Below are 11011 nucleotides of genomic sequence, written 5' to 3'. Positions count from 1 at the left end.
GCATTCTCTAAGTCCGAAGGAAAAGTTCAAAATGCTGGCTATGATCGTGGTTAGCTAGAGTTAGCGATTCAGATTACTGACTGTCTTTTGCATTTCCAGCAGCCGGCCGTTCTAGTGTCAATGTACATGCACTTCAGCACAAAAGAAAACGGCGTCCCAACACACATTCATAAACACAAACATATCCCCAGTACACAGTGGTGATTTTGATCTGTTTCCTTTCATTCCTGGAACTGATATGGCCCTAGGCGCCCCGCGGAGCTGAATTTACCTACAGGTTCTGAACTTGGTGTGGATCCTTGATTGGTGTAGCCCCCACTAAGTCCCGAAACGCCGACCTCCCGCAGCCTCCGCCTCCCATTCACGGGATGAGACGCGCGCCACCGCTGAGGGAGCGCGCTCGAGGATCCGCGCGAACCAGCCAAACGCGAGCATGGAGGGGTGGGACTGCACAGGCGTATTACTAACATGGGCGGGGCGCGGCGACAGAAGAGGCGCAGGCGCAGAACCCTCCTTCTCTTTCTTTTCCGTCACCGCCATGGGTCGAATGCACGCTCCTGGGTAAGGGCCCGGGAGGAGGTGGAGATCAAGCGCGCTTCAACTTAGTGGGCTCTTGGCGTTGCGCAGCTTGTTTTGTAGCTGCTCACGGAGGGAAAGTTAAGGGGGCTTGCTGCGGATGGGAGTGGCGGCTTTTTCGGGCGGGCGGATGGTGGCGGAGCTCCTGGAGCAGCCCCACGAGGAGCCACGTAGGCCTGACGCCCGACCTCGGGCCTTAACCTGGACAGTTTCGACCAGAAATATTTTCCGCATCCCCACTGTTTGTCCTTTGTTCAAGTGTTTAATTCGCGGCCTGTGTCTCTACAACACGCAGCTCGATGGCTGAATTCATTTCTGGGTTACAGCGTGTGCGTCCTGACCTGTGGGGGTGGGGTGGAGAAGGTGCTGCTGATAGCATGGTTTTTTCGGTTTTTATGCTTAGTGCTTCAGTTTCATCGTTGATCCAAAACAGATTTGGATGATGATAATGAAGACAAGCAGATCATGTAAAAGCATTCAGCCTTTCGGAGGCAACGTAACTTGCCGCACTTTCCATTGTGTTAAAAATGCATAAAGGAGAGACTGAAACTTTGGATTGTCGTTAGAGATGGATCTGCATGTTTATTTTCTCCTTTTCTTGTTTGCAGCAAGGGCTTGTCCCAGTCAGCTTTACCTTACAGGCGCAGTGTGCCCACTGTAAGTCAATCGATTTTTCTCAAGTAATTGTTACATGCGATTATATTTTTAAAAAATCCTGGCTGATACGTTTTCGAGGGTATTACTAGTTGGATTACAAAGAATCCTATATATTGCATATTTTGCTTTTCAAAAAGCAATTAATAGTGTCCCAGCTAAAAAGTGAATGTATGTGTTAAACCTTCCTAAAGTTCTGGTGTCAGCATGGACAGAAGGTTATTAACTGATGGATGGTTGGGTGAAATGAGGCACTTCTAAATGGGCAGACTGTAACTGGAGTACTCCAGTGATTTGTGCTGTGGCCTTAGCTATTTACAATATGTTTATAACTGGTGTGAAGGACCAGTGATAATGAAGCTTGCTTTTCTAATGATATGGAGATGGTTTGGGTTGAGTGAGCTCGGGTGAATGCAGTCTGCAAAAAGCTGTACCCAGATTGCCTTACTGGCAAACAAAGTGACTGGGTTATAATGTGAGGAAGGGCAAAATTATTCACTTTAGTCAGAAGAGGATTTGTTTTTCAAGATGGACAGCTTGTAGATATCTTTGTTCAGATAAAATCCTTGGAGAGAGTAAACTAATCTTTTGAGTCAAGACTCCTTGTTAGCTTGCTCTTTTGACATGGGTGCTGTATGTTGTGTTCAGTATAGATTCCAGCATCTACAGGAATTTGCTCCAGTGTGATGTTCAGAGGTACTTGGGTGCTCATAGGCAAATAAAAGGGTGCGAGAAGAATCCACAATGTTAGAATTGAGGGTGTACCATGAGTGAATGTAAGGCGAGGGACCACTGGTCTGGGGCCTTCACAGATTCATGTGTGGGTGTGAAAAATGGAGAACCAAAAGAACTGTGGATGCTGTAAATCAGGAACAAAAACAAAGTTGCTGGAAAAGCTCAGCAGGTTTGGCAGCGTCTGTAGAGGAGAAAAAAAAGTTAACGTTCCTGGTCCAGTGAACCTTCCTCAGAAAATGAAGCTTAGTCCAAAATCAGCCATATCATCTTGCAATATTAACCCATCTGTTTGCTGTTCTGATAGTTTTGATCAGGGATGACCGGTGTCTATAGCTAGTCTATTACTGATCTCTTCAATACTTGAATGTGATTGTTTGTTTGTAATTATTTGCAGCCTTCTCAAAAAGTTTGTATTATTGTGTACTAGTGCTCTTGAGCAATTTTTGTCCAGCTTGTATCTGAAATTTAATAGATTCAACAGGACGATCTTGGCTTTATTTATGTTGTGACATTTCTATTTTGTCTCTCTTCTAGTGGCTCAAACTAACATCAGATGATGTAAAAGAACAAATTTACAAGCTCGCAAAGAAGGGCTTGACCCCATCTCAGATTGGTGAGTATACAATTCAGTTGTGTAGAATTTTCAGTGCAGAAGCTGACGCATTGCTAACACAAGGAAAATATTGAAGGTGCTGGCAACTTGAAATAAAAGGAGTATATGGGAAACGTTCAGGCAGCATTTGTGCAGAGTTCTGCTTCAAGTCTGAAGAATTTTTGGTCTGAATTGCTTTTTGTTAAGCATGGGCAGGCTTTTTTTAAGGTAGTGTGATGCCCCGAGTACTGCTATACTAGAGGATTGTTCTCATTCTAAATGGAAATGAGAGAAAAACAAGAAAGTTATGCTAATTTGAGTAAATTAGTGGTTTTCCCTTAGCTGCTAAAGTGTACAATTCTGCACCACGCTTGAGTAAATGTCAGTGTCATTAAGATTATCCAGAAAACACTACTGCAATGGTGTCAGGCTTTCAAGATGCTGAGATACATGAGCTGGGTTGTATTTACAGCAGATGGGGTCAAGGTAAGTGAGTGTTAAGAGGAAGGTTGATACGTTTACATCGAGCAAAAGCTTTCACTGGATCAGGGGTCTGGCACTCAGTTGTCAGTACTTAGAATTGAGGAAATATGCCTTATGAAATGGTGGATATATTTTAGTAGCAACTTTTGGGGCATGGGTAAGCACTATAAACAAACATTTGCTGTTATTAACAGCAAGAAAATAGTAAACCCCTCAAAGCAATTTTTTTGTATTGTAATATCTGCTGGAGTGCTGATTGTGCTTTAATATTTTTCCATTAATGTCTAAAGAGCAGCAGAATTAGTGTTTCCGGATGGAACAGGGCTTTCAAACTTCCCTGTACTAAATGGCTGTTATCCTGATGGATTAAATTTATAAACCTATGGCTTCCTGTTGTACAAATTCTGAAAAGTGTGTGCATTCTTTTCGTGGCTAATGCAATATGACATAATCAACTCAGCTGCCAATATTAACTTTAAGTTGAAAATTTTCAGTTTGTCATTTAATTGAGAATCGAAAGTTACTTTGCTTAAAGTAAGCTTAATTAGCATTTTTAAGAGTTAGTGACCTTTTCTGTTTTCTGCCCCTTGATCCAGTTTGGTTAAATATTGTCACATATTTTGTTTGCTGTGAACTAGTGGGGCAGTTGTACTGTTAGGTGATTTGCTCACAATGATGACTGTTTCCAATTCATTCGCAGTTTCCCCCAGAAAGGTTTAGTCCATGTGTTGGTTTGACCTTCCTTGGATGTCTGAGTGAGCATTTCCAAGTAACTGGCTGTTTCACTGAGAGTAGATGTATTTAAATTGTTGTTCTAAAGCACATTAGTACATAGAATTGTCATTCAATTTGGCCAGTTAAATTAGATGTCTAAAGAAAAGTTTTTAAACCTGTCTTTTAGGTGTGATCCTTAGGGATTCGCATGGTGTTGCCCAGGTGCGTTTTGTTACTGGGAACAAAATTCTCAGGATCCTGAAGTCAAAGGGGCTTGCTCCAGACCTTCCAGAGGATTTGTACCACTTGATCAAGACTGCTGTGGCTGTCCGCAAACATTTGGAGAGGAACAGGAAGGTTAGTGCGACTCAAAGCTGTTAGGCTTCGCTCAAGAATGCTCATGGCTTTAAACAGAAAGATTAGTGTGCTCTGGAAGTTTTCATCAGTTCAGTTTAGTACTGGTAATTGCAGTTGTGTGGAAAGTTTGCCTCAACAGCCCCTCCGCTGCCAGTAATTCAGTCTTTTCCCAGTGGTTAATCTGCCTGCACGTTTGGTTTCCAGCAGTTGTTATCCATTTCAGCAGAGTAATAATGGCCAACACTGGTTATCTCAGCAAAACTGCTTAACTCCTCTGGCCCTACCCATGAAAGATAGTAAATGGGAAAAGTAGATATAAATATCAAGTTTTGTTTGGAGTTGAAGTTGCATATGAAAGGACTTGAGACAGAGTAGCCGAAGGCTTAGATTGTATTATAGAAAATGATTTAATGTTAAACCGAGATGCAAATTTAAGATTTGCAGTCTAAAATATCATGTTGCCTGTATTTTATATTTTTAATTCTGAATGTTGTCTTAAGGTTGCAAGCCAATTTTCACAACTGTTGTTGCATGTATTTAGCTCACAATGATGAATGTTTATCCAACATTCGCAGTTTCCTCCAGAAGGGGCTTTTTACCTAATGTTGGTTAGTCCTTCCTTGGATGTCTGAGTGAGCTATGTAGTTATGGTGAAGTAATAGTTTAAGGGGTTGCCTTTTAAACACCCTAAGTTAAAACCTAACAATCAGTTTGAACAATATGGTATTCTCAACACAGGATAAGGATGCCAAATTTCGTTTGATCCTTATTGAAAGCAGGATTCACAGGCTGGCTCGTTATTACAAGTCCAAGAGGGTACTTCCACCAAATTGGAAATAGTGAGTATTTAATACCTATTTTATAAAATCATACTGCTCAGATTTGATTTGTGCATATGATATAATTTTTTTATTTCAAGCTAGCTGTATTGTTAGCTCACAATGATGACTGTTTTCTCCAACCATTCGCAGTTTCTTCCAGAAAGAGATTTGCTCTTAATGTTGGCAAACTCTTCCTTGGATGTCTGAGTGAGCTACATAGTCAGATGAAGCAACAAGTGCAAACTTGTCAAAATACCAAGAGATCACTACTGCAAAAAGCCCAGCAGTGTATAAAAATTGGAAATGGAAAAGCATAGTTAAGCACTGTGATGGCATGAGTAAAACATTGAAAACTCCAAGGTATTTTGTAAGTCAAGTCTGAGGAAGGAATGGCCCATTAGCAACCAAAATTATTTGTTTCAGATGAATATTTTGCATCTTTTTTTTTGCTGGAGTGAAATGACACTAGTTTGAGACATATGAAATATTAGGATTAACGTATTGAAAGAGTAACAATTAAAATTTTGGCATCCTTTAAATGTCAATTAAATCTGACTCCAGGTGATGTACCCTAAACTGCCATTAGAAAAAAATAATGGCACCTGTAGCCATTCATCACAGGCTACCAACCTGATTCCAAAAGACTGCCAACATCATTACCCTCCAAAGAAAGGAGGGGGATCATTTCTGGTATAGAAGGTATATTGGAACAGGTCAAGTTTTAAGATAACAAGGTGTAGAGCTGGATGAACACAGCAGGGCAAACAGCATCAGAGGAGCAGGAAGGGTGACGTTTCGGGCCCAGACCCTTGGAGGCTAGTCGCGTACAGTCAGGATGAATTAAAGAAAAAGTTGCTTGATAAGGTATGTTTAATTCCTAGCATTGAGAAGAATCAGTCAGGTTTGTATTTGATACAGCAGTTATATTTTAATGAGGTCTTTTTTATCATTGCCTGGAAGCAAGGGTTTTAGTCAATGGATATTTGAGTTTGGAAAGCTGCTTTTAGTGAAGTTTACCATGCTCCCTCCAAATCCTTATGCATTCACTAGACTCGAATGTTTTTAAACTCTTCTCACGTGCATGACTGAGAAGCATTCGTGAAAATGTTGCTTCTTTGAAGGCATCTGTAGATTGTAGGAATATGTCAAGACTGGAGCCGATGTCAGAATTTTACAAAAATGTTGGAGGCCAAAATATTTTCACTGACGAATGTTTAGATGGACTGGCATTTGTTAGATCGGAGGTACTGTGGCAGAACCTTAATTGAGGGATGTCAAATTGCAGAGTTTGGATTGATTTTGGTTTGACTTCTCATGTGTACTGAGATGGTGAAAAGTCATGTATTGTATGCTAACCAGACAAATTGTACCTTCTATAATACTTCAGGGTAGTAGAACTGAATGAAGCATATAATGTCATAGCTACTGAGAAAGATCAACTCTAAAATGAGAGCCCTGTTCATAGTGTGACTTAAATCTGTTGGTATGTTTTTCTGCCCCATGGAAGAGAGTACAACTATTGAGGGGAGGGGGCTTTGATTGTGTTAGCTCCTTTCCTGAGGGAGTGGGAAGTGTAGGTGGCGTCATTACAAGGAAGGCTGGTTTTCATTTTGGACACGGCTGTGTTCACAACTCCTTGTAATTTCTTTCAATCTGGGGCAGATCAGTTGCCATACCAAGCTGTGGTGTGCCCTGATGCACCTGCGATAGGGTTAGGGTTAGAGTTAGAAAACATTCTGTAGAAGTTGTTGGTAAGAGTCATTGCTAACATGTGAATTTCCTTAGCCTGCTGAAGAAGTAGAGTCATTGGTATACTTTCTTGACTCTAGCTAATTCATACAGTTGGGCCTTCAGGTATTTTAATGCCAGTGGAAAATATCATGGATAGGACAAGATATTTTCCATTGAAAAGTTCCTATGCCAAGTGGTATTCTTAAAATCAGAGGTGAATTAAGGGAACCAACTTTGGAGGTTGTTGGGTGTTTAACTTGCTGGCTGAAAGTATAGTTAGAGGCAGAAATTCTCATTGAATCTCTTTTAACTTTGGCGATGCACTTGATGCAATAAGATTCAAAACTGGATTGAACTGGTTTGTTCTTTCTCAAATTTGCACAGCCGTGATGCTGTCAATGTTTAGCAGTTCTAGGTATTGATAAATAAGGAGTGGACTTTGCATCTCTCAGATCAGTTTTATTGTCCATACAGTAGGCTAATTATCACTACTTTTTTCTCCACAGTGAATCCTCCACAGCTTCAGCACTTGTTGCCTAAGAAGTTTCTTCATTGGTTTACTGGACCTGAAAAATAAAATTCTTCTATCTTATTCGTGTCAACCTGTCTGACTTTCTTTTGAGAGTTTTGTTTTATCATCCCATTATTTACATATGACATAATGTCAGGGCAGTTTCCAAATACATTTCTGATTGGAGGATTTGGAACTCCTTATTTAACTTGAGTACTAAATAATAAAGCAAATTACTGTGGATGTTGGCAATCTGAAACACAATGCTGGAGAGACTGTAGGGTCCTGGCAGCACCTGTAGAAAGAGAAACAGTTGTTTCAAGTTAAGTATAGTAGCTTATGTTTTGAAGCGTCACTGGACTTGATGTTGACATTTGTTTAACTTTCTCTTCACATATGCTGCTAAAACTGAGTTTCTCCAGAATTCTGTGGTTTGAGGTACTGCTATTGATGGGTACCATTGCATAAACAAACCCAAAACGGTAGATATAGGATGGGGATGAAAGTTGCATCCTAAATTGTGAAGACCACTGTGTTGAAAATGGAGCTAACTTGATCTTTTAATCAGAACAAAAAAGGCCAGAAAACACAATTGAATGTTTGTATGTGTAAGTTTCTTGATTTACATTGAAGTAAATTGGTGCTTTTGTGGAAAATTGAAAGTCAACAACTATTTGACTTTTTCAATCTTCTATATAGTTATAAATCCACCTTCTCTCTCTTTTTCCTCCCCCCCCCCCCCCCAAAAAAAAAAGTTGAGCACTGTTGGGTGCCCTGCAACCCCCCACATTTCCAGTTGTCATCACCAGCCCTGCAGCAGTTCATTAAGAACCAGGGAGTGGGAGCAATTTGCTTCTCGACAGTATTGAAACAGCGTTTTAAGTAACTTCCAAGCATTGCTAAATTCTTGACTTATGAGGGTTTTTAACCATTCCCTTTTTTGCATTTATTCATGTAAAGAAGAGGTTGGAATCCATATTTCATGCCAAAAAAATTTGAGGTCTCTTCTGGGGTGATCGGGTAGCTTTTCACTAACCAGTTCACATGAACGTTTCTAGTCAGATACAAGTGTGTATTCTGTTTAATCCCCTGTTTTGGAATATTCAATAATAGAGCTATCAGACTAATAGAATTATTATTCAGAGGAGTGGTTAATCTTCCCTTTTTTCCAAGAGAACTAAAATTTGGATAGGTGCAATAAACAACTGAAAATATGCACACTGTGTATTTTAACATTACCAAGTCATTATCATTTACTGATTTTTTTTTTAGTGGTATAGTTTTGTCCAAGCTTCTGGTAATACTGGATAAATCAATTTCCAGAGTGAAACCTGACCTGAGATAGTAGGAGCTGCAGAATCTGATATAACAACAAAGGATAGAGCTGGATGAACACAGGCCAAGCAGTATCAGAGAAGCAGGAAGGCTGGCTTTTTGGTTATTTGTGAAACCTGACCTGTTAGGTTTATTGTATCAGTGATAATGGGAACTGCAGATGCTGTACTCCTGAGATGCTGTTTGGCCTGCTGTGTTCTTGCAGCTTCACACTTTGTTATCCTGTTAGGTTTATTTATATGTCTGGTGTTTGCAGTTAGTTGCTATGGTTATTAGTGATTGAAGATTTCAGATAGATGTGCATGTTTTTCTTAAATTATATGGAACAAAGAAATAAAATGGCCCTGTTGGATGTCTAACTAGAATACCAAGTTTCAACCTGTTTTTGAACACGTTTCATATTGAAACGTTTGATGCCAGAGAGTTAGTACTCCAATCTCGTTAATTTCGGTGAATTTTTTTTTCTGTTTTTGGATTGCAGAGACAATTTTGCAAATTTACTTTAAAGTGCTGGCGTGAACTAATCTCAATTTTTATGGAGTAAATTGTCAGTTCTAATAACTTGGAAGATTTCAAAAGTGAATAAATCCATTTCAGCATTAATGGCGTTTAATGACCTAACGATATCAAGGTCTGGGAATCCCTGTTATGCAATGAACGAGTTACGTGCCTTCTCGAAATTGTTGCATTATCGTCAATAGTTTGAAATCGCACGTTTTACAAATTATCTAATTAACCTACATCGATTTTCAAGATTTGCGTTTTGAAATGTCATAAACCTTTCAAAGAAGTGTAACTGCCCTCAAAGTGGAGATCAGTTCGTAAACGGAATCCATCACCGGATCTTGTGGAGGCCATTAAATCCTTGCATGCAGTCATGTGCTTGGCCCCTTTGTGCAAATTTTTTTCTTATTCATGGATTAGATTCGATTCCCTACAGTGTGGAAACGCCCTTCGGCCCAATAAGTCCACACCGCCCCTTGAAACATCCCACCCAGACCCATGCCCCTATAACCCACACACCCTGAACATTATGGGCAATTTTAGCATAGCCGATCCACCTAGCCTGCACATCTTTGGACTGTGAGAAGAAACCCACGCAGATACGGGGAGTCCAAGATAACAGTGTGAAGCTGGAATGAACACAGCAGGCCAAGTAGCATCTCAGGAGCACAAAAGCTGACGGTTCGGGCCTAGACCCTTCATCAGAGAGGGGGATGGGGGGAGGGTTCTGGAATAAATAGGGAGAGAGGGGGAGGCGGACCGAAGATGGAGAGTAAAGAAGATAGGTGGAGAGAAGAGTGTAGGTAGGGAGGGGACAGGTCAAGGAGGCTGGAGCCGCACCTCCATTTCCTACCTACTAACCTCATCCCACCTCCTTGACCTGTCCGTCTTCCCTGGACTGACCTATCCCCTCCCTACCTCCCCGCCTATACTCTCCTCTCCACCTATCTTCTTTTCTCTCCATCTTCGGTCCGCCTCCCCCTCTCTCCCTATTTATTCCAGTTCCCTCTCCCCATCCCCCTCTCTGATGAAGGGTCTAGGCCCGAAACGTCAGCTTTTGTGCTCCTGAGATGCTGCTTGGCCTGCTGTGTTCATCCAGCCTCACACTTTGTTATCTTGGATTCTCCAGCATCTGCAGTTCCCATTATTTCAGACACGGGGAGAATGTGCAAACTCCGCACAGTTACCCGAGGCTGGAATCGAACCTGGGTCCCTAGCGCTATGTGGCTGCAGTGCTAACCACCGTGCCGCCCTCAAATTTTAATAAATTGTACTGTACATATGAATACAGTTACTGATTGGAACCGCGGTTTTGTAGTTTTGCTATGCCAGTCATGTTTACAACGGATTAGCTATTGAAACAGTTGTTGAGTTCGGATCTATCTTGTGGTTATAGTTGTCAATGTACTGTCAGTAGTGCATGGTGGTGAAATTTGAGTTTTATTAATGAAGCAGGAATTAAGCAGGTTGGCCTTTAAGCAAAGAAATCTTCAGTCACTACCTGGCCCTACCCCCATGTGAATCCAGGCAAGGTGGTTGACTTTTACCAGTCCTCTGAAGCGGCTAGCAAGGAATTCAGTTGGAAATGACAATAGCGCACACACTTTGTTCTTGCCAATCCTAGAAATTTCCTACACACTAGTAAATGTACATAGGTACATTCATAAAATTCCAAGACAGCATTACCGCTATTTTTTAACATTGTAGATAGAAGGCTTTTTATAATATCAAAAGGTGGAGTTGAGGTTAGCGAACGAGACTCATTTTTTTCAGTGTTCATACTCATATTTTGCGGTCTTTTCATTCATTGTAGACTAAGGATGGCAGTGTGTGTGCATGAAACTCATAGATGCAGTTTCGGGGCAAGAGTGGTGGTTCCCGTGTGATGTTAGGGAAATTTCGCGCAAAGTGAGGAAACCACGCTGCTTCGAGTTGTTTCGTCTTAATAAGGGAGTGAGCTGAGATAATTAAGTAATCCGGTTCTAACATCCAGTAATC

At 41.0% G+C, this 11011-nt stretch overlaps 1 protein-coding gene and 3 non-coding genes across 4 annotated transcripts; all 4 read left to right on the top strand.

The window, feature by feature from the left end:
* Positions 1-482: 482 nt before the first annotated feature.
* rps13 (ribosomal protein S13) lies at positions 483-7255 on the top strand. Its single transcript, XM_048545027.1, has 6 exons — positions 483-561; positions 1185-1233; positions 2500-2578; positions 3942-4111; positions 4850-4950; positions 7170-7255. Exons 1-6 carry the CDS (start codon positions 539-541, stop codon positions 7201-7203), a joined length of 456 nt encoding a protein of 151 aa, XP_048400984.1. The 5' UTR covers positions 483-538; the 3' UTR covers positions 7204-7255.
* Positions 3708-3799, top strand: LOC125459575 (small nucleolar RNA SNORD14). The gene has a single exon (XR_007249041.1). It is a non-coding gene; the product is annotated as a small nucleolar RNA SNORD14 (small nucleolar RNA).
* LOC125459574 (small nucleolar RNA SNORD14) lies at positions 4654-4747 on the top strand. Its single transcript, XR_007249040.1, has one exon. It is a non-coding gene; the product is annotated as a small nucleolar RNA SNORD14 (small nucleolar RNA).
* On the top strand, positions 5048-5143 carry LOC125459576 (small nucleolar RNA SNORD14). Its single transcript, XR_007249042.1, has one exon. It is a non-coding gene; the product is annotated as a small nucleolar RNA SNORD14 (small nucleolar RNA).
* Positions 7256-11011: the final 3756 nt, after the last annotated feature.

Source organism: Stegostoma tigrinum, chromosome 17 (genome assembly GCF_030684315.1).
Source record: "Stegostoma tigrinum isolate sSteTig4 chromosome 17, sSteTig4.hap1, whole genome shotgun sequence".
Classification (NCBI taxonomy): domain Eukaryota; kingdom Metazoa; phylum Chordata; class Chondrichthyes; order Orectolobiformes; family Stegostomatidae; genus Stegostoma; species Stegostoma tigrinum.
This window is presented reverse-complemented; position numbering and strand designations above follow the sequence as displayed.

Bases quoted from the DNA above. Each gene is read 5' to 3' on its own strand.
- rps13 (XM_048545027.1), top strand. From the start codon at position 539: ATGGGTCGAATGCACGCTCCTGG. The intron at 1,234-2,499 runs GTAAGTCAATCG...TCTCTCTTCTAG, and splicing joins ACAGGCGCAGTGTGCCCACT to TGGCTCAAACTAACATCAGA. The intron at 4,951-7,169 runs GTGAGTATTTAA...TTTTCTCCACAG, and splicing joins CTTCCACCAAATTGGAAATA to TGAATCCTCCACAGCTTCAG.